Source organism: Agelaius tricolor, unplaced genomic scaffold, assembly GCF_023055355.1.
Source record: "Agelaius tricolor isolate 1412-34295 unplaced genomic scaffold, bAgeTri1.0.p SCAF_4, whole genome shotgun sequence".
NCBI lineage: Eukaryota > Metazoa > Chordata > Aves > Passeriformes > Icteridae > Agelaius > Agelaius tricolor.
In genome coordinates this window covers 41302436-41326598 of record NW_027269264.1, presented here as the reverse complement: position 1 = coordinate 41326598, position 24163 = coordinate 41302436, and the positions used below count along the sequence as shown (strand labels likewise).

Genomic DNA, 24163 nt, shown 5'->3' with positions numbered 1-24163 from the left:
TTCCTTGGCATTTCCCATCAGCTCAATTAAGACCAATTACATGGAGTACAAATAATTGTTACATCTAAAACAAAAATATACATGCAGAATCTCCAAATGATCATTTTCTTATGCACCAATATGTAAGAGAGTCAAAAACTATGGCCAGTATTTTCTTTAACATGATCCATTTTCCTTCCTAAAAATGGAAGCTTGCTAGTGTCAGTTTCTCCTGAACTAAGCACCCAGAATGCAGTCATATTAGTGGCAATCAAATGCAGTTAAAGAAGACAAGACACAAACTAAAGACACTGCCAACAGCTAAAAGAACTGAGGAAAACTTACTACAAGTTTGGAGGAACGGACAACACAGTTAACCTACTTGCAGTTTTCCTTTACTGATTTTAACTGGTTTTCCTTCTTCAACCAAGAGATTGTTTCTGTTCACAATCCTTGGTGGCTGCTGCTGACTTTCCAAATACACGCGAACCTGTAGTCCAGCATCCAGATGGACATCTCCAGCATGGACTGTAAAGTTAAATGTGTCAATAAGGTTGTTGCTGTCATCATGTCTGTAGGTCACATGTCCCTTTATCAGATCAAGCTGAGTAAAGGAATCCTTTAAGACATTATTCACATATATTCTTCCGTATTTTGGGAAAGAGAGTATCTTGTATGTAAGTTCATGATCATTTCTTATGTCTTGGTTTGTAGTAGCACTGAGGTTAGCTGTTGAAAGAGTTTCTTCTTTCCCTTTTTGAACCAACAATCCTGTATTATTTACCAACTTAACATAAGGGTCGGTGGCATTAACTTCCAGAAGCAAGGAAGTATAGTGCTTGCCATCAGTCACAAAAAGCACAAAACGCCCAAAATCTGCACCATGGTGCATAAACAGGACTTGCTTTTGCTCCAGGTCCACTTGTTTGAATTGGAAGAGTCTATGCAAAGTATCATTTGTTAGCACCAAGTCCCCATTGGAAATACCACGTCTAGTATATAGCAACTGTCCATCATCAAAATCAGAATCAGGATCATGATAGCAAAGATCTGCCAAAGTTAATAATCGCTGCCCATTTCTCACTATGTCAAATATCTTATCAACTATGCGAACTGGCTTCTCATCATTCTTCAGTTGGATGGAAATATAGAATCTGATTTCTACTGACAAAGGTTCTACTTCTGGATCAAAGCTTACCCCCTTTCCTGATTCTTTGCTGTAAGCTCTGACAAGAAGTTCATCAAACACGGTCTCAGAATCATCATGCACATACATAAGGCACTTATCAGTTATATCTTTATTAGTGAAAGTTGTAAGATTGTCATTATTCTCAAATGAACCAGAAAAATTAGTAAGTTTTAATTTCCCATGCTTAGGAAACTGTATAACTTCATATTGGAAAGTTTTATTATCTGGTGTTTGCACAAATAGTTTTGTGCTTGTTATTAATTCTCCTTCCCCTTCAACAACATTAAGGCCATTGTTAGTCAAAATAATGTTTCGGAAATCTGATTTGATGTAGACTTCAAAGTCATAGAAATTTGAATCCAGATACTTTGTAGAAATGAGAAATCTAAATGAATCATAGCCTTCATGGTACTGGCTGATTAATTCATATGCCACTTTTCGATCAGTAATATCTTTTTGGCTAAAGACTGAACCTTCTTTCAAAGGCTGGTCATTAAGCAGTATCTGTCCATTCTTTGGTAGGGACAGAAGTTTGAAATGAAGCTCATCTTCAGGTATTTCTAGATCTGCAATCACGGCAAACAGATTATCAGAATTCAAGTACTTCTTTTTTGGTTTTTCAATTTCTAGAGGAGCATGTTTCAATAGATTGTACCTTAACCATTTCACTCTGATTGGAAATGTGTGCTCTTCACTGAGTCTGTTTCCTATGCTAATTTTGAACTTAAATTGGTCAGTAATGTTTTCCAGCTGAATGTCTTTAAAAGTGCTACAGTATCTCACCCGGTTGCGCTGAAGAGAGCGCTGAGAAAAAGAGCTGACTTGCTTCCATACCCCCCTTGAATGCTGCCTTTGGACCTGACCAAAGTGAGGTGGCTCTGTGATCTCATACCATATCTCCAGTTCCTGGAGGACAGCATTTGTTTCAACTGCCAGATGCCTAGGTCTTATAAGAGCTGTAACACCTTGGAGGAGATTTATTCCTGAGTTGTTGACAACTCTGTAATCCAAAGGAACTGCCATGACACGTAACACAACAGTGTTGCTCACCTTCTCACCATCACTTGCCCTGAGAACAATCCTTGAGTTCCTGACACCTGTGTGGACAAAGAAAACAGTGCCTTTGTCTAAATCCTCATTAGAAAAAGTAGTGATAGCTTTTCCAGGATGCCTTGAATTTTCTAAAAATCCTGCATCTGCATTCAGATTTCCAAGCACTGAAAGTCTGAGACCCACAGAATCGGTATCTTCATCTAGAACCTTTATCAGGTCATTAGTCAAACGTTTCTTTGAGTTCTCTAAGAGAAGAAGCAAGTTTCCCTCAGGAAGTATGATCTCAGGTGCATCATTTACTGGAGTAACAGTAATGCTAAACATATGCTGCTCATTTCCTTGCAAATATGGAGGCACAATCTTCTCACTGCTGGCAGAAATGGAGAAATTAAAATAATCGTAAGTGTCCTCAGAGCCATCATGGACATACAGAATCTTCCCTTGCCACACATCCTGCATAGTAAATGTATTTACCTCCTGCAATGGTTCAACATTCAGTTTCAAGTGTCCATGAGAGGGTGGTTTCTTTATATCAAAAAGAATTTCTGACTGATTAATTCCTAATTTCTGAAAGTCTAAGTTAACTTTAATATGCTTAGATTCAAGTGAAGCTTGTTCACCCTCTAGCACAATCAAGTTACTCAGAACTAAAAGGTGGCTTTTGTCTTCCTTGCCCAGAGAAATCGAGCTTTCATGGGAAATGGCAAATACAGGAGCTGCTTTCACAGGAGGGTTCTTTTCAGCTGTCTCTAAAGAAAGATTTGCTTTTAAAGAACTTGGCAGTTCACATCCAGCTGAAATGTCCTTAGTTACTAGAACATTCTTCAGTGATTTCTTTTCTGAGTTGGCTTTCAGGTTCCCTAAGCAGCCTTTGAAGGATCCTCCTCTGGCGTACTTCCCAGATACTGAGATTAACTTCATCACTTCTGATCGTATGCTGTCATCCACGCCACCTACAAAGAAGGATCCCTTCAGAAGGGGCAACTTACTCTGGGGAGGTAATGACTTTTTCACAGTTTCTTCATCCAATGTTAGCTGCAAATATTCTGCAGTAAATTTCAGTTTGATGTAGTGCCAACGACTATCATTGACTGACCTATGAGAAGAAAGATGGGTTCTACTTTCATGTTTTCCAATATAAGCTTTAATTAAACCATCTTCCATTTCCATTGCAATGAAATCTCCTGCTTGCCCAGGCTGGTAAAGCAGCAAGCCACGTGCAGCTGAGGTTTGTAAAGCATACTCGAAGATTCCCTCGTTGTCCATATTCCATGAGGGGAAAGAAATATAGGACCTGGAACTGAAGAAACTAATAGGTTCTTCTTCACCTGCAAAGAATTCATCACTGCACCCCACTGAAACTTCATGGATGTTTTTGAAGCCAGGAGAAGGTCTCAGAGGCATCAGAATGTCTAACTGATTGAATGACACACCATCAATACATCCTCGGAAACTGGGTAGTGCTCCAACAAGGTAGGGAACATCAAGTTTACCAGTACCACCTATGTAGAAGCCATAATCAATGTTTAATTCATAAAGAATTCCAGGCATTTTTGCACTAGTTCTATCATGTTTATCAATTACCAATGTGACATTATCATGTTCATGATGTAGTTCAACAAGGTGCCAAGCCAAATCATTCAGCTGAGATCTTTGCTGAGAATGCAGTACTCGTTCTCCCACACCAAAGTTAATTCTCAACTGCAAGAGACAGAATTTTAAGTATAAAAATTCAAAATTATCTTTTTCACAATCATACATTAAGATATAGTTAACACATTAATTTTCATATATTTTTACACTAACCATATAATTTACAAAATAGATTTGAAAAAATAAAATCCTAATAAAATTCTGTGTTTACTTGTCATCACAGATGTTTGAATAACTGCAGAAGAAGCAATGGACTCCACTGCAATTCTGCTAGAAACAACAACTCCTGAGAGCCCAACTGAAAGTGATCTTTCAAATAGATCAAATAGATTACCTTGCAGAAATACAAATACTCAGATCCAAGCATTTTCTGTAATGCTAACATCATCAAATCTGAAATTTTGTCTCTGCTGAACCTCATGCTTTGAACACAACAATCTTAATTTTAAGATCTAGAGATCTCAAAGGCTATAGAGATATAACTGTAAGAAATAAAAGCCATACTTTGAAATTATCAATTATATTAAGTGACATTTCAATTTCTCTGAACAGCAACTTGTTTAGATATCTTGTTAGAGATAACAGCCTTAAGAAAAACTCTGATAAGCACAGGCTACACATAATTTTTAGCTACAGTTACAAAGCATACCTGTACATATCCTGAGCGCAGCTCCATTAAACAATAATCGGTCTTCCCAGCTGCAAGAAGAAGCAGTCCCTGTGGCTGGCTTGTTCGAAACTGCAACTGCAAGGATGTCTGAGGGGATGCTTCTGCCATGTTCAGCTCCACAAAGCTACCACCATAAAATGATACTGAAAGAAATAAAGGAAAAGAAATAGGAAACTCAATCACACACACACACAAAAAAAATCTGTCTTTCTCATTCATACCTATATATATGTAAACAATTTATATTATTTTCTATATACTTATTCACGTACAAATGAAAATAAATCTCAGATATCAAATTCACCTGTCCAAGCAATTTAATAAGAGGCCAATGGCCATACCAGAGTGGACAAGGGATGAATACAGCCCAGTTTTCTTATCTCCAACAATGATGACTGGAATGGTAAGAACCATGCAATCATACTGAAAAATTTTTTCAAGTATTCCTTAATTTTTGTTTGTTTGTTTCAGGTCTTTTCCTGAGCTTGTCACACCCAGTCTATTTTGGAGTTGCAACAGAATTTCTCTATGAAGTATTCCTCTAGTTTCTCTTTGGACACATGTTCATCTACAACATGCTCTTACATCTCCATCAGAGACAATCTATGTCACCTCTGCAGATAAGACCCACAAGTCTCCTGTCACCTGTGTCATTTTCAGATGTTTTCATCCCTCTCTTCCAGGCATAAGGGCTGCTAGCAGCATGGAGCTGGCAATGGGGGCTTCTACGTGGGCTTTAGGCAGTCACAGGTGTAGGCCGTATACGGGAGCTTTGACTACGGAGGCTAAGAGGAGGGCTAGGCATGCAGCTAGGCCTGATCAAGAAGAGTTTAACATGGGGCGTTCCTCTTCTTTCCTGTATGCAACTTCCAACCACCCCACCATCCTGGTGGCCACCCACTCAAATCTGAACAAGCCTCCTTCATTGTCTTCTCCCGTCTTTTCTGCTCTGAGGAACAGTAACATCACTAAGAGTTTTCATGTGACTGCTCACTACTTTTACCCCATTATTGCTATTTTGAACAATGCAACAGATCCAAGGACCAAATCCTCCAAAATTCTGCTGGTAACTTCTCTCTGACACATAAAAAAAAATATATCAATCATCTACCACTCCTCCTGTTTAATCAATTACTTAATATACAAAGCCCTGCACTCCAATGAATGCTAAAAAGCCTTTGGCAGCAAACTTTATAAAAAGTCTTTCGAAACTCTAAATCTTGGTCACCTTGCCACCCCCATCAAGAAAACTCCAAGGGGTTTGTAAGGAACTTTTTAAAGATATCTTAAAGACTCCTTCAAAATTGATCCATCTCACTTGTGCATCTTTTATCATTTGTTACAATACCTACAAATTTGAATTATGGATGTCAGGCTTACAGTCCCCTGGTAATTCTTGTTTTAAATATTAGCATAAAACCTGCCACCATCCAGGGAGTACCAGGGTACCAGGGAGTTTAAGCATGAGATCAGATATTACCCTTAGCAACCAAGTTATTTCATCACCAAGTTCTTTTAGGTCAACACCTCTCCTCCCCTTCCACCACCCCAAAAAAGGAGTTTCAGTTTGGGAATCTTCCCAATTAGCAGTAAATGCCATTAGTTGAGCTTCTCTGCAGCAGCCATGCCCTTTCTGAGTGCCTCTTTTATACTAGTAACTTAATCAACTGGCTGCATGGACCCTCTGCAGGGTTTTTGTTCTTGACGTACTTAAGGAGGATTTAGTAAAAGCTTTGATTCCTTCAAGCTGATCCTTGACCTTTTTTTTTTTTTTCCAGACATATCTATTTTCAAATTCCATCTGCCAAAGTTTATGATGCTTTCAGCTGTGTTTGGATACAGCTTGTAAGAACACCACCAGTTAAATATTTATTTTGCAGTTGTTAGCTTCATTCTGAAAGAATTTTCTCATTTTAAAATCAAGCATTACTACAGAGGACTTTTGAGGTTTAAATGTTCCAGTTCCTACATTAGCTGTCCCCTTGCTTAATCAAATACATTCTGACAACTCCTATAAAGTGTGACTTTGACTCTGAACTGGATTCTGTGCAGAGTACCAAATCAAAGACCTAATTTAGTAGCTCATTCATGAAACAACAATCAGTAATAGTATCTAAAAATTTGCTATAGGATATATAAGAATTCTACGTAGCTTTTCTAAGAGCAAGATTTCAGCAAAACTCACAGCCAACAACTATGTAATATCAAGTTATATGAAGTACCCAGAGAAACACAGGAAAGATCTTTACATTACTGAAATACATACATTTCTTCCAAAGAGTCACCACTCTGCCTAGAAAAACTGATCCCAAATGGAACAAAAAGGAATGCTTTTCCAGCAGTTTGCTTCTAGTTTAAAAGAAGCATTCATCAAAAAGCTCAAATACACCTTGCAGGTTTTAGATTAAATTTATACACTGAGAGGACCTATTGTTGTACATAAAAATGTTATTCTGTGGGGCAAATAAAGAAAGACCTCCTCTTTAAAGCAAGTGGTGGAATAACATAACTAGAGACAAATCCCCAGTATAAATACGGACTAACTAAAAAGACAGGAAATAGGTTAAATAATTGTAATTTTTTATATTATGCTAAATTCATATATTGGATTTTGGGGGAAGAAATTAGGCAGAGAGATTATGCATCACTCACTGCAATTTAGAGTAACTAGAATGAAGCTGTGAAGTCAATATTTTGCAGAGTACCACTGGGCAACAGTTTGATATTTATACTATGTTTGAATTTTCTGGAAAGAAAAAAAGAAACATAAGTTAAACCTTCTGCCTTCCACAAAACTCCTCAGAGTCAGAATCCGTGACTGAAGGTGGGGCAGGTAGGCACTGATCCACCAGTTAACAAGATTTTGAGCCACCTACAGTACCTTGGTATGATTTCTTTTACAGCTAGTAGAACCTTTTTATTATTTTTTTTGACACATTACTTGCCGTATCATAGATAGGATCAAATTCCACTGTTGAGATTGAAAAAAACATCACCACTACCACAGAATATATAATATGGTTTGCTCACAAATCTTACACTCTCCAAAACATGGTCCTGATATTTCAACCCACAGGAGCTGGGTTAATGAAGCTTTGTTACAAGGACAAATAGCAAAAGTAATGCAGCAGAATGAGAGGTGAAAAAAACCTCCAAATAATCAAAACAGGACAGTTTATAATGAAAAAACATTCCTCCAATTTTTGTCTGCTTATCTAAACTGATAGCACATGGTATTAACAGAATGTACAGACAGAGGAAAAATGGAAGTGGAAAAGGAAGCTGCCAGATTCATTGGGAATGCCCTTTAAGGCTAAATATAACAATTATTCAAAATGGAATTCTCAGGGTTGATTCACACTTTTTCAGTGTAAAATCTAGTGAGATTTTGAGGGTAAATCAAAAACTACCAGAGTGTGTAAGCCTCTTATACTCACCTAAAATGGACACAATGAAGAATTATCCCTATGCTGCATTTACAAATGCTTTACACACCAGAAACAATGTTTAAAGGTCCCTTCCAAACCAAAGCATTCTATGACTTCCAGATAAAAGACAGTCCTGTAGTTAAAGCACTGAATGTGAAATGAACAGTGCTAATGTTATTTTCTGGTTCTATTACAGAAACTCACTGACAACTGAAGAGTTGAGAAAGTCACTTAAAACCTAATTTCAGTGTACTGCCTATAAGAAGCTCATGGGTTTTTTCCTTCCCAGCCTTTGACTGTTTTCTTTCCTTTTGCTAGATTGCCTCTGGGTGAGGTTATAGCTGTAACATCACCTGGAGTAAATGAAGAGAGCTGGATTTAACAAGCTCTCCTGGTGATGAAGTCAGTCCACATGGCCTAGCAAATCTCAGCTTGAAGGCAGCTCAAGCAGAGCATCACAGGTTGGTGCACCTAGAAGCAGCAGGCTTGTGCTCCTACCAGGTGGTTTGGAAATGTATCATCTGGCTTTGCCTTGCACTCCCTGCAGCGCCAGGGACAGATGACACTACTCTAACAACAAGCTATAAAGCACTGGTTGGCCTAACACCCCCATCAGTAATATCCACAAAACCCTTTGTCATGTCATTTAAGACAATGCTACTATTACTAGAGGTTGCCATTTCAGTGGCACTCAAATCTTCTGACATCCTTGGTACGTCTGAGACATCTCTATGAGGAATAAAAAAATTCCTCCATCCACTCTGGCTGCAGGGTCTTCGCTCACAAAACTGATGAACATCACTTAGAGCTCCATCACTGAAATTCTCTCATGGAAAGAAAAGATGGGTGTATTTCATTTACAGTATCTGAATTTAATCCTTTCATTAATCTCTTCATTAACTTCTGAGATAAAAACTATTTTTTTAAGGTTATAATTAAATCTTAGTTTATTTCTAACCAGTCTTCTCAGCTAGTGAAAGAGATGCCACACAACCACAGAAACTGACCATTCGAGATTTCTAAAGAATGTTACAGCAATTGGTTTGTCTCATAGGGGATTACAGTGAGGAACAGAAGGTGGATGAAGGTGGATGAAAAATCGTATTTCTTCAACTGCGTGCTAATCCAATAGTTTTTAAAATATATATTAGTAATAAACTTTATTAGCAGTCTTTCAAGCTCAAATTGCAATGCACTTCAAGTTACATCTCAATAAGAAACAGAATTTGCAGGTTAAGTTTTTGGCTGTTTCAGTGGTTTTGATGACTGCCCAAGACGCATACCTTAATGTTCATCACTACTGGTGAGGTGCCTGGCCTGTCTTGAAAAGCCAGACACAGAACAGCTGAAGCTGCATGCTAAAACCCAGATACCTGCAGCTGCTGGCTGATACTTATCATCGGGACTACTACTTCCCACGCACGGAGCAGGGAAGGAATTGCAGGGAATATTCCTGTTTCTACCTCAGCACTTTTCCTCATGACATACTAAAATTATGATAGGAGTTGGAGGGAAAAGGTGTACATCTACGTTGCTTGCAAAGCATCCACGTTTTTATTGGGAAGGGTAGCCATGTCAAGTCCCAGCGTCTCTGCAGCCCGAGAGGGGGCAGGCACAAGGCGGGTTCACATCGGAGCGGACAGCTCGGCCTTCACTCTAGGACAAGAGGACACCGCGCCCTCATAAAATGCCCGCCGTCCCACCACCTGTGCGCCGCCAGCGCCGCCCGCCCGCCGCCCCCGCTCCCGCTCCCGGCCAAGGGGCTGCGGCGGCAGCTGGGCCGAGCACGGGGCCCACGCCGCCCCACCGGGCCGGGGCAGGGCCACTCCCCGTCGGGCTGCTGCTTTCGCGGGAACACCGGCCACAAGTCGCTCCAGCGCTCCGAGCAGCGCGGGCGCCGGGGCTGCGGCCGGGCCGCCCCTTCCCCGTGGGCGCAGGTGCCTTCCGGCCCCCGCCACGGCCCTACCTGCGAAAGCGGGCCGGCCGGAGGCCAGCAGCAGCACCAGCAGCGCCGGCCGCAGCAGCGCGGCGGGCGCGCATGCCATGCCGGAGCAGCGGCCCGGCCGGGCTCCCCCAGAGCCGGCGGCGGTGGGCCCGCGGGGCAGCCCTGGGGAGCGGCGGCGTGTGCCACGGCCCCGCTCCCCGCCCGCCGCCCGGGACGGCCTCCGCCCTCCTCCCCTCCTTCCCGCCTTCCTCACAGCGCAGCCCCAGCGCCGGCCCGCCCCCGCTCCAGGAGCGCCGGCCTGGGACGGGAGATGGGGCAGTGCTTTCCCAGAGCCTTGAGTGCCCTTCACTGCTGTGGGTTAGTGCGTGCTTCGGGCGGGACCTGCTGTCCCACTGATGTGGGTTACAGCGTGCTTCGGGTGGGACCTGCCCACATGTGGGTTACAGCTGTTGTCCGTACTCATCCACTGCGCACCCTGTGTCTCCATTGCCTGTCGCAGTGGAAGGCTGCTCTGAGGTACCCCAAACCTTTCCCTCTGCTGGTTGGAACATCTACATCCCTCACAGTGTTTGCATGCTGTCCATAAAGAAATGCATCACACTGCTTTAGCAAAGAAACATGTTACAGGTAGACCAAACAATGGTTTCAGAAGCTGAGATGATCATAGAATCAATTAGGCTGGAAAGACCTCTGAAACTGAGGCTAATCTATGACCAAACACCACCACTACAACTCAACCATGCCACTGACCTCCACATACAGCCTTTCCTTCAACACCTTCAAGAGAAGGTGGCTCCACCATCTCCCTGGGCACACCATTCCTATGTCTAATCACCCTTTCTGAGCAGAAATTCCTCCTAATGTCCATCCTGTATCTCCCCTGGCACAGCTTAAGACCATGTCCTCTCATCCTGTTTCCTGGGAGAAGAGGCTAACCCCTACCTGGTTACAACATCCTCCAAGCTATTTGTAGTGGTAAGGTCTGATTATAACAAGTACAGGTCCTAAATTAGAAAAAATATACAGTTCGCACCTCCTCACTGCAGTCCTGTGCTTAAAACCACAAAGAGTCACCTTAGGAAACGTTTTTAAAGAGCACATTTCAGCCAGTCATTTATAAGCCTTTACCACACTTAATTCAAATATGCAGACATGCCTTAAGTTACATAAATGATTTGTGCCAGGAACTGCCTTGGAGTCATAAAATTTTCTGCAATTTTATCAGCTAGCAGGGTGCATTGCAATGTGTCTCAACAGGTCGGTTGTTTTTTTAACTTGTTACTCCCTTACGCACAGGACTGGAATCTGTGACCTGAAATATGACACCAAGCAAGCAGAGTAAGTAACTGAGATACCAAAACTTAAAAAAAAAAAAAAAGAAGAAGAAGAAAAAATGGTGATGGCATGAATATCTTTTCTGGGTCAGCTGTCTGGTTCTTCTCTTCCTTTGAGGTTTGCAATCAGCATTTAGTCTAGATTTTCCTTAGAAATTTTTGGCAGGCTTTGCTATCTTTACAGTTTTAGAATAATGTATGTGACAGCAGGGGGAATCTGTGCCCAGATGGAAATCATGGAGAGGGATCTTCCCCTAAATATCACTTTAAAACTTTATTAAAGATCTCAAAGGCAGGGGCCTGATAAACTTCATTCACTTCAGACTGCACTCAGTGAAGATTTGTGAAAACCTGGAGAAGGTATTGCAAAAAGCATCTATTTAAGATGTGAACAAGAAGGTCAGAAAGAGGATTTAATGTGGGATAACAATTTATAGCATGACAGATATTGGAAAAGCACATATGCATCAACAAACTCCTGTGCTGCAACAGGGAAGCCTGGGGAAAAGTTTTGCCTTTGCATCATTTACCTGAATTACACAGGTCTCACTTAGCTTATCCCTACCCTGTGCAGAGAAGTTTGCAGGGAAAGTCAGTGGATTATACCTCAGAAGGGACAGCATCACTTGCACTGTGGGCCTTGAGAAGTAGTAGTCAAAAAATTCTGCAGCAAGGTTCTTGAATGAGGGGCACAAGGTAGGTAAAGGAGTGTCCCATGCATGAGAGGGGTTTGGGGGCTAAATGCAAAGACAGCGAGATAGGGAGCATGAGGGCCCAGGTGTGCCTCACATGCACACCTGCTGAGGCACATGCAGAAGGACACTGTGCAAGCAAGGGGCACGTCTGTGCTGGACCAGAGCACCACTGGAGGTCTGAGTTCAGAGAAGGAAAAATAAATAAACAATGTTGCTGGGCTGAGCTACAGAAACTTTGTGAATATGAAAAAATATGAACGAGGCATATTTTTTTAAATACCTCATGATTCGTGGTATGAATGGATGAAATTTGGGAATATGATGCAGTTATTTTAGGTAATCTATTTCACATTAGAGCAACCAGTACAGTCACAAAAATGTAATCAGTCTCTAGTTAGTAATGGCAGGAATCACTGAACTAATACTTTCCTTAAACAAAATAATCTTCTTTTTTGTATGCTCATTTAAAATTTGCCTTTTGTCCAAAGAAAGGCAATTGACTCTGAGGCCAATTGACTCAGAGAAAGGACTGACAGAGCTGGGATTGTTCAGCCCAGAGAAGAGGAAATTCGGGGGAATCTAATCCATTATTCTATCAATGTCTATGAACAGGTGATGGGAGCATGTGAAAAGAGGGAGCAGGACTTGTTACAGGTGTCCAGGGAAAGTACAAGCACAATTCAGCGTAAATTGAAATAGAGGAAATTGAATTTAAATACAAAAAATCCTCTTCATGCTTGGGATAAAGCACTAGAACAGGTTGCTCAGGCAGGGTCTCCATCTTTATTCACAAAATTTGAGAGGGCACAGCCCTGAGCAACAGCTGGCAGTGGCCCTACTTGGAACAGAGGGGTTGGTCTGGACAGGCTCCAGAGGCACCTTCCCACCTCAGCTGTTCTGTGGTGCTGTGACTCAGAAATCTTCATGGATGTTTAAAACAAACATTGAGACTTCTGAAAAGAGAAAGGCCATATCTTGAGCAATGCCTACATGGCTATAGCTTTAAGGCACATTTTCTTAAGTCATTTAGGATTTTCCAACCATGGGTCCTACTTGCTTTTAGTGGAACATATGTTTCTAAAGAAAAGTGTTAAAGATTTGGATAAATACTATTCCTGTTAAACTATACTTCATCATTGTTAAGCACCATCAATCTTCTTCCTTTTTTATTTCTGCTTTTCCCATATGTATCTGACTTGGGGGTTTTAATTTTTTCCCCTTTTTATAATATTTAGCATATATTATTCAAGGAATTTATTATGTCTTAAAAGCACACCCGGATTTGTTGCCTATAAAAAAATCCCAGTCACGGAATGGTTTCTGTATGCCAGCTGCATATCCAGTAGTTGATCTCAGTGCTGAATAGTTCTGTGCAAATGTGTAAAATCATGCAACTAGTTGACTGATTCTTTCCTAATAATGATGGAGATCTGCTTGTTTGCATCTGACAGCCAGTATAACAGTTTCTTTTTATTTTACTTGGTTGGAAAAAGGTTCCACTGAGAAGACAGGATTCTCATGTGATACTGGAAACCACTTTAAAGATTAGTTCCTATTTAATTTTCAATTAATAATACTCTTTGCAAATTGCGGCTGCAGACAAGATTTTCTTAGGGTTCCCATAGGCTTTCAGACAATTAGGTGGGAAAAAATACAAAACCAAGAACAAAAAACCAAAAATCCCCCACCAAAGGTCTCAACATGTTTTGTAACATCTTCTATCCTATTTCTTTGAATTTGGTTAAATGATGCTGAAAATGCCATTGTGGGTAAGTTACAAACACTTAGCAGGTATGTCTGGATAAATATAATGCGAAAGATTGAACACTGGCTACACTCTGTCAGGTGGAAAACACTGAAGTTCGATTTCCTGAATGGAGGTGCAGAGTAGTGGACCAAAGCTTCTTAATATCACAGATACAAAGTAGTTGTGTATGTATGCTCTGTTGTCTCATCAAAAGCAGACACAAGCTTTCAGTGGTCCATACAAATACCCAAAGATGTTGGCTGGAATGACACTAGAGGGAGTCCTTTTTTCTTGTAACAGCTCCTTAAGTAAATAGTGCCTTATAAATGAAAAGGTTGAAATAGAGCTTCTGGGAAAAGTGAAGGAGCTGTTAATTTAGATGGGATCAAACAGTATTTAACTTCTAAATTCTAAGCTTGCAATGATTCATTAATACAATTGAATTTTTTAAAGGACATTTTTTTAATAAAAGCTTTTTTTTTTTTTTTTTTTAGTAAAGAGTGTATTTAAAGTCATCATTCAAAATTAATCTCTGACATTATTGTTCTCATAATTTAAATTACAAGGGACCTGTTCTACAAAGCTATGCTCTCCTCATGCTTTTCTCTTAAGATTGATAGGCTCTATGTTTTCAAGTTAGACTAAAGACTTTTACTGGAGTCATTGGCAGTTGCCAGCTCTCAGCATCACATTTGCAATAATAATAGGTTTCCTAAAAGCGCCTTGATGCATCTCACAAGTTACTGTGGTATGCTGACCCATGCATGTTCCTAAACCACATTAACAATTTTGAAAACTGTAGGTATCTGAAAGAGAAATTCATGCGCATGCAGGACTGGAAGTACTCAGTAGCTCACAATTATAGTTTATCCTATGCCACTGTGATTTACTGTGATGTTGCAGATCCTAAATTATAAGCCTAAAGCAAGGCAAAGTCCTATGCTCTTAATTAAGCAGGAGGAAGACATAGGCATTCACTAGGGATCAAAATGCTTCCTTTCTTCCCCATGCCTCAAACCAATACCTCTTAGCCTGCTTCAGGTGTTCACCATTTTCTTGTCCCTTCCAGGATATCACAGAATGAGTGCTCACCTCTTGCTCCTCTCCTGATGTTGAGTGAGCAATATTAGAGAGCTCTAAGATTGACTCGGGCATAAGTCATCCAGGAAAATATAATTATCTTTTTCTGCTACAATGGTATAGTCTGAGAAACTCAACACAGCAGTCAGCGCGGGAGGCTGCAACTGTTACTGTGAGGAAGTGGTTTGGAGAACCCAGAGAAGAAAATGGTGGAATGACCCTGGTGGGGAGTGGTGCCCTTTACCTGCATGGCAGTAGCGTGCCTTTGAGATTAAGCTATTAAGAGGCCAGACCAATGGAGATCCCCACTGTAGTAATGTTATCAGGGCAAGAGAAAAATCACAGCCTTGTAAGCAGGCCATATAGCAGACTTTTCTCCCTTAAGCTATTCATAAGATAAAGGTTTGCTCATCCTCCTTTTTCCCTCTGTGGGTAGTAAGGCTCAATTACATCAGTTTGCAGCTGTGCACATCTTCAGGCTGTGCAGTGAGGGTTCTGCTGTCCTCACTTGCTGTCCTCACATTCATGCTTGAATTGTCATGGCTGCTCAATTGCTCTAATAAAGACTGCTAAACCAATAGAGTTTTAGAAGAGACAAAGAAGCATGAGTGCATATTATGATGGCATGGCATAGAGTCTGCCTTATCCCCTGTAGGGAAAATGCTAGCAAACACAGGGCACTCACCCTGTGGTCTCTCCTAGTTACAGATCAAACTGTAATTATTTTCTAGCAACACATTTACTTATTTATAGAATATAATAACTAATATAGTAGCTTGCATATTAAGTATTATTGAAATCAATCTATTATTTTTAAAACAAATTAGGGAAGTGCAGGAAACAATGCAGAGGCCTTAGCTTGTATTATTTTTGCTTGCTTGTTCTGCTTTACTATGTGGAAAATGTGGTTCTTTATCCCAGGTGCTTACTGATTTACATATATGAAAGAGTCTGAATTTTCACACTGGCCTTAAAAGGAAGCTTCCTTTGCCCCAAGTTCAGTGTTAAGTGTTGCAGCTTAGTGTCCTCTCTTCTGAATATCTGTACAAAAGTCTCAGGTCATTTCTTTCTTTGGTACCTATTTAAAACATCCAACTCCAAAAGTGATAATCTTTCCTCAGAGATAATTTTTCAGAACTGAGAGTCTTGAAACAGACCTTCATTCCTATCTACCAAAGCAAATCAACTGTCAGTCAGCCAAAAGTCCAGCAAAGAAAAAAACAGCAGCTACAGCAAAACTATGCAAGTTATCTTTGCACAGGGAGGAGACTAGAATGCAGCTTTTGTACAGGTCAAAGGAGGCAGAGGAACTCAAAGGGATGCTGGTAAAGAAAATGCTTTCATGCCCCTGGCTTCAGTACACTGAAAGAGATGAAGCAACTCCCTGGAGAGGGCTTCACTTCCAGGGCAGTTGTGTATGGTCTTTCTCAAGATATTTGAAGAATTTAGGTTCTAAGGTTTTAGTAAAAAATATCATCTCATTCCACTAAATGGCTGAGTTAGAGGCTGTATAGGGATCAGAGAGTGAAGCAGCTCAATTACAATTAGTATGTCAGAATGCTAAATAAAAGTAGTTAAATAGGAAAAAAACCACTTTCCTACAGTTTTGAGTTTGGGGTTTTTTTTTGCTGCACTGATTTGTGCAGTTCACTAATACTTTTTGGCTTTAGCAGGTTTTTATGCCACTTCTGCAGATCAGAACCTTCATGACTGTTGTTTGTACCTAGTCTCCTTTGGTTAGACACCTTTTCTTTAGGAAAAACACTTATATTTCTCCACACCAATCTGTTTTTCTCAATTCCATGTGCAAATGGTTTGGATTCTTCCAACAAAACTAACTCATCCTGGATCAGTGAGAACTGTCCAGTGCCACTGTTATTGATGTGGTGGAGGATCTCACACTTGTTCATATGCTGTCTTTTGCATCACTATAAGTGAGTGGTGTCTTTCTAGCTCTCCTGCTCTGATACTCACATGACTCTCATTCCTGCTGCCTGTATTAAAAATTGCATTTGCAAATGTATTTTGTATGACTTTGCTTTTTGGATTACTTATTAAATGCAGTTGTAGTAAGTTCATACCATTGCTATGCAGAAAACTGTCTCTTTGTCTAAATCAATACCCTTTCTTGATATCTGGATGGGATTCCTGTCTTCCAGATGCTGCTGCACTGGCTAAAACAACCTCTGGCTCATGCTAGCTATTTTCACAGCCTTGACAATTTTGACTGTTTTGTTCTTACTAAAGCACTCACATTAGGAGAAATGTGATCCTGCCTTTTTTTTTCTGTTAGCCATGGTTACAGAACAATGTTGGCTGTGGGTGACAATAACATAGGATAGAAGGAACCACCTGTATCATTAAATGAGACCTTCCAGCTACTGAAAACATTACCTCATATAATAATCACTGTTACTCAGTTATTGAACTCTATCTTAAAAGCATTCAGATGGCTTGGACTCATCCCTGTCCTTTACCTAATGTAATTTTTGCAAAGCCTCCCCTGAACATGAATGAAAACTACCGACTTTCAGCTGAGGTTCTTTATGGGCAGTTGATATCTCATTTTTGCCAACATTACTTTTGAATCAAACAAACTCTCTGTGCTGACATGCAAACTCTATCTGCTGACATTTTCCTCAATGTATTTGTAGCTACCACTCTTTTTCCCATCAGCCCTGGCTGGACAAGCCTGCCTTGTCAATCTAGCCTCTTCTAGCAAGTTAAGTTCTCAGTACCCTCACTGTTGTTTTCAGCTTTCTCCTCCTCCTTTGCTGGCTTGAAACCACCTTTCAGAAACAGAGGTGAACAGAATAATGTATAGCTGCTCAGACTTGGTCACAGAAAGGCTTTGTCTCACACTTTCCTCTCATTGCTTCAGATGGTCTGGCTCTTAGACAGTGGACCAGACTGTCAAATCCAAGAGAAATCCATTCACCTCAAACCTGGCAAAGGAGGAGACAGCTGCAACATCTGGCAAGGGAGATGGCTGCCACCATGCTGCTCTCCAGAGGCTCCAGATTTTTCTGAAAATTTCTTTGGCTTTATGATAGCAACCTCTTAGTGATGGATCAGACCAATGGAAACACTGGATTAATAACTATGGTCCCCATGCACCATGTGAGGAGCATGGCTGGCATTGGCATTGGTCTTCTGTCTCAGCAGGGTTTACCACATTTATTCCAACTTAGAGCCTGTGTACACACTGTATTAGATTCACTGTTTTAGCTCTTTAACCCCTATAATTATGTTATTAATTTCATGCACGTTTTAGAACTTGTGTTCTTTTAGTTTTCTCATCTCTAAATAAGTTGCCTCATTGCAACATCTCTTGAGAACTCTCTGCCAATTCTCTTTTGCTGCATCATTGTCATTTATTTGTCTGGGGTAATACAAGTCCTGTACTCCTCCCTGCCTGGACAGTTTAAAAACAGTCACAGTCCAATAGTTTAGGAAATGGGTCTGATAAACAACAAGAAAAGAGTGAAATGATGGACCTAGGTGTGATGTGATGACCAGGACTGCAAAAGCAGCCTGTAGGTTTTTAATACTTTGTTATAGTGTTACGGTAATGATTAATAGGGTGAATATTTTATATATAGTGTAAGTTTTGTGACAGAGTTTGGAAGAATAGGATTTGAAGGCTGGGCTGTTGGCTTGGTGCTCTGGTGCTTGGGAGCATTGCATCAGATAAGAGTATGTGAAAAGGTACATGAGAGTTTTTGAGTGAAGAGAAGTTGGAAGGACCATCAAAGCTACTGTACTTGATGAAGCATATGACAAAAATTCAGTGATGTATGGCCTTGAACAGAAAGACAAATAATATTACTGACCTAAAGGCCTGCTAGCCCTATCAAAAACATTTGCATTGAGCTTCACAGAGCTGGAATTTAATAAAAAAATTTTAATTTAGTAATCATAGAAGCATGGAGACATGGGAGGTGACTTGGTCACCAGTAGAAGTGGATTCTTAATGGCTGTCATTTTTACAGGCAGCTGGAAAAAGTTCTGACATATCTTCAGTTTTTGTTGCTCTGTGGCTAACTTGTCATGCAGCCAGGTTTCCTGGTGTCTCCCGGCCACGACAGTTTCTTATATGAAGACGAGAAAGATTGCTTTCATTTTTAATCCATTAATTTCCTTAAGAAAGACAGTGTGGATTTGAAAAGCAATGTCTTGATATTTTGGGTATGTTTGACTCATCCTGTCTGACTGATCTCTCACTGCCATAACAAACTGGTGTGAACACTTTGTTCTGGTGTGTGGTATTTCAACTCTGAGATTACATTTTGGAAGCAGTCCTATATCCTACTCCATTGTCCAGACCAACTGAACTGGAGCCAGTTCACTCTGTCCTGTTACTACCAAGGAATGTTTCAGGGGTTTGGGTGGCCCTGTGACAATTGGGAGAGAGAAAGATGTACTCTGAAACCAGCCACAGACCTCCCCAGCTGTACATGGTGTCCATGCTGCCTACTCCATTTTATTAAGTGTTTTCACTACTCCAGGTCATATGCTTGTAGACTACTCTATAGGAGGTGCTGGACTTCTACTGTCTTCCCTATCTGGTATATAAGTCATCCATAAAACTGACCCTTGCCCACCCACTGGCCCTGCAAATAGTCCCACAATTATTGCACATGTACCCAGACAACCCCTCAGACAGGGCCTACAATACTGGTAATCCAGTCACCATCTGTTTTTTGTCCAGCTGTCAGACCTTGTGCTAATCCTGTATACCTCTTTTAGACTGATCACTGATGAAAGTTTGTTTTCTTGGTGTTATTTAGGTAGGAAGGCTCAATACAAAAGACACAGATGGCAACAATCACCTAAGGATCTTGATGGCTTGTGTTCACCGAGGACTGCTTGTAGAACAAGAAATATGCATTTAGGCCCTGAGGAACCACAGGTGTCAGCAGGGTTCATCTGCACTGTCTTTCAGTGCAAAATTTTAAAATGAAATGTTGTGAGAGTTAGTTTCTCCTTCCAGAGAAGCTTTGCTGGTCATCTCAGATCTGTGTAGTGCTGTTGTTCTTCACCAGGTGCTTCAGGCTAGAACGGGAATTATTTTTCTCTTCAACAGTTTAAAAATGGTGGATCTCATCAAGGCAGGCTACATCCATGCTTTCCGACTGCCCCTGGGGTACTATCAGCACTAGCAAAACTTGTGCTCTTGTTGAAGAGTGGGGTCTAGTGATACAGTGTTTGAAAGCAGTAGCTGGGCTTGGAGACCATGGCAACTTCACTGAACCATGGCATCATATGAGTGTGTCTGAGTTGGCTCTGAGAGCAAAACCAGGGCCAGATATGTGGAGTGGCAGTATTACTTTCCAAATTATATCCAGGCTTCTTTAAAGATATGTCCACTCTGCAGGGAGTTTCAAAGTAGAAGTTCTTCACTGCAGCATCATTGGAGTCAAAAGGAAACAGAGATGAGTAGCTTCAAAACAGAGGTAGCCTGGATTCTAGTGGTCAGTCCAACTTCTATCTGGGAGACCTAAAAAGGATTGTGGGAGGTGGATAAAGAAGACAGAGAAAAGAATGTTGGCAGAAAAGGAAAAACTGTGGAAAGGAAAGAGAAGGGAAGAGTGTCTCCCTTGCTGTTTGCGCTGCAGGTGGTAGGTGTGTGACTGGGATAGAGATACTAGAAAGAAGAGGGTCGTAATGAATTACAGAAGAGGTTTCATTGACCATTTATTTTTACAGTCTGTCAGTGTTTCCCCTAAAGCTAGGATAATCCAGAGAGCTTAAAATTACTTCATAGGCAGATCCCCAAGCTGCCAATTGCAAATTGCCGATTTTTGTTCTCCTTAAAAGAGAGATTCTCTCCCCCTTTTTTTATGCTCACAATGAAGGGTGATTGTCTGAGGCTGTATATTTGTATTCTTCACACAGAACAATACTTTTACTGTTACATACTCTGGCCATGCTTCTTCTGCAAACACTTTAGCTTTTAAACACAACATGTCTGGTTTATTTTGGCTTCCTTTCTCTTTTTACCCAACATATTAGAAAAACAGATATGTATCTCCACTGCATTCTGTATTCACAGCACACTGATCTGTGCCATTTTGCATCTTCTGCCACTGTTGATCTAGTATGGTTATTGAGAACCCTTTGTGGCAGACATTGACCAAAACACTCTAAAACTACAAAAGCTTTCTTTTCCTGGTATTATCCCAATTTTCTCATTAAGAAGGACAAAGCCAAATCTAATTCAATTCTTGCAATGAGATCTCAGGTCTAAGCACTTACCTAGCTGTTTTCTGAAGAGAAGACTGCCTGCAGAGACTCCTGCTCCATCCTCAGCCCTAGTGATGTGACACCACTGAATCCAGTTGAACTCGTGTTTGAAAACAATGCTGACAATGAGAGCATCATCAGACCCACCTAACTGTGTATTTTATATTTTATGTTCATCTGTAATTTTTTCCATCCCACTCCTAACTTTGTTTTCAGGTCTGTACCATTGATGCTCATAAGGTGTAATGCTTAATACCTCAAGATAGACTTTTTTTGTTGTTGTTTAGTTATTAAAGAATTTGGAGTTTTGAAAGAAAGCAGTCCATTGCCTTCCTTTGTGTGAATACCATTTTTCATAGAGAAAAAACAGGATTAGTCATTTGACAGCTGACATTTGAGTCATGTTGTGTTGCAGTCTTTTTCCCTTAAACACAATGTTACACAAATACCCATTGCTCTGACAATCAAAATCCATCTATTGTAAAAATGTCCTTAACATTTAGGTTTGCTTGAGAAGGTAGCTTTAATCTTCTGTCTGACAGTCAAACAGGAATTTTTCTGTTATGCATAGCCTAGGAACTATGTTTCGCAGCTGCTCAGCCTTCTTTGAATGCAGCATAACTTCAGAAATAGACCCATTGAGAGCACTACGTTCCCTTATATTTAATCTTCTTTATAGAATATTCCCCCATCTGTGTAGCAGTAATCAAGATGGAAGTAATAACAAAGGGAGAAATTTACTTCTTCTGTTATTCTTCTCCTTTGACAGAATCACAATGCAGAGAGTGCATGGCTAAGCCCTCCATCCTCCAGCAGAAAGAATTTCCTTTGTGCTTCCAGTCCTCTTACCTGAAAGTGTTGAGCATTCAGCACCTCCTTCCAGTTCCAAAACAAACTGCTTCTTGGCCAGTTGTTTTTAAAAAGTTAACATCTTGGTCACCTGTCTAGGAGATGGAGTTAGGATTTGTACACATCTTAACCAATCATCTTAATATCTTGTCCCTGTCTCAAAACTTAACATCCCCCAGTTGCTGCTGTTTTGAATGATCAAATGTTTAACACTTTCTTCATTGTGTTCATTTTCAGTGGAAAGACTTGCAATTAAATGTCAGTGTTGCCAAAGAAACCACAAAGTCACCAGTTATTTCCATCTGTGAAATCACAGAGTAGCTCTATAATCTTGCCTGTGCTGGCTAGTGAGGATAGGCACATGCTACATGTGGCAGACACCACTGCAGTATCAGGCAGAGAAAACTTCTGAATTGTGAAAGGAGATGCCTTGGAGACCATTGAGACTTAGGAGTGGATGTCCAGTTAATCACTGGAATTTGAACATTACAGTAATTTGCTTTTCCACAGAGAACTTGTGAAAACTTACAGCAGACTAACTGGATCTCAAGTCCAGCTGAGATAGAATTTGCCTCAGTTCTGCTTCAGTGATTGTAGCAATGATGATTTATACCATCTGAGCATTTGAGTTCATGTTGCTGTTTGTAACCATGGTGAGAAAGGTATATTCCAGTCAGCTGAGGAACATAGCATGCTGGAGTTTAATTATTTTTCTGTTTCTAGTTCCTCACTTTCTCTTAGTCTTATTAATGTTACAAGCAACAGCAAAAGTAATATGAAAAATATACAGAAATTCAGATACAATATTTTGTAAGTAGCTTTTACAAACTTCACTTGCTTATATAGGGACACAGTAAGTTATTTGTCTGCAAGTATTTTGTTACATTTGGAAATATTACACACTCGTCAAGAGATCAAAATCTTAGATTCATTTTCCAGTGTGAATGTGATTCATTCCTGATGTTTCTGATGACTCATCCCCTGTTCTTACCTTATCTTCTTCAAATGTAAATGGGAAAATATATGCAGCCTCTGTCTAATTGTCAGACCTGTTTGGTACATAGGTAAAACTCACTATGTGTTTTAAGACATTCTTAGGAAGCATGCAAGGCAGTCACATTGTTCTTGCAACAATGGAGAATAATGTTTGGATTAAAGTTATGGCATCATTGTTTATTATCATTTTTCTGGACACACCAAGGATAGTCAAATACGCAGTTAACTCTGAAGTGTCTGAGTCTTAGTTATATTCTCGTAGGATGGTGAGAATGATTTTATCTTTCAATTAGGGAGCAAACTCATGTGGAATATTTTGGATGTAATTTGGGAAAGAAAAGTGCTGAAAATGTGGTGAAATTAATTATTTTATTAGATTCATTAACCTAAGGTTTATTTCATTTTCAGCAGCGCTGAAAAGCAAGCACACTACAACCGAGTTTGCTTGCATATGCAAGTGCAAATGAGTTTGCCCATGCAACAGAACTGATTTCTTCTTTGTCAAGGGATAGTAAGGGAAAGAAGCAGCCTTACAACTTTTTTACTTGCATTTAGCTGAGCTTCATCTTAAACATGTCTTTTAACCTCGATTTTTAATCCTAGCAATCAATTGAAAGAATATCTTTAAGAAGTTGTCAGCCAAAAATAGCAACTCTATTGCCAACACCACCTCCCCTTCCCATCCAACTCTGGCAAATGTTTCCCTTCCTCTCTTTCCCTTCTTATCCAGCCATGTCATCCAACAGAACAAGAGGCTGGGGTCTGAGAGTATACAGGAAGGCAGCTGGGAAGAGAAGAGATAAAAGCTTGGAGAGGACAGAGGTGTTTTCTCTTGTTTCTTATGTACTTTCTAAGCATCCTGTCTGACTTATAGGGAAAAGAGACACCCTATCTGACAACTAGCTTAATGTCTTTTAAAGTGATGTCCTTTTCCTAATCTGATATTTGGAAAACAGTAAGGACAATTGGTAGTCCTGAAGTGTCATTTCAAAAGATCATTTGAAATTGTCTATTTGGAAACTTTAGAATTACATGTCTTGAGTTTTCTAGAAATAAATAAATGGTCTTTTTCTTACTCTGGTTTACAGAACTAACCTGATCTGTACTGTTCTCTCCATCCAACCCCAGAAGTGCCTTTTTTAAACAAACTCAATGTCTGTGGCCTGCTCTAATGCATTTTCAGATCCCAAATATCATCTGCCACCTGCCAGCCACTGACATCCATCTTGATAAACAGTGTTTTTCATTTCATGTGAACTAGGTTGTTCTTGTTTACACCCAGCAGTATAAAACAGCTCC

General features: G+C 40.3%; 1 protein-coding gene across 1 annotated transcript in view; it reads right to left on the bottom strand.

The window, feature by feature from the left end:
* LOC139589212 (chondroitin sulfate proteoglycan 4-like) overlaps positions 1-10128 on the bottom strand; it is a 37211-nt gene extending 27083 nt beyond the window's left edge. Inside the window, exons 1-3 of the mRNA XM_071425417.1 lie at positions 9939-10128; positions 4524-4687; positions 362-3922 (exon numbers count right to left, since the gene is read on the bottom strand). Of these exons, the coding sequence (XP_071281518.1) occupies positions 362-3922; positions 4524-4687; positions 9939-10017 (3804 nt within the window). The 5' untranslated portion in view covers positions 10018-10128. The remainder of the gene's footprint in view (positions 1-361; positions 3923-4523; positions 4688-9938) is intronic.
* Between the last annotated feature and the right edge of the window lie 14035 nt (positions 10129-24163).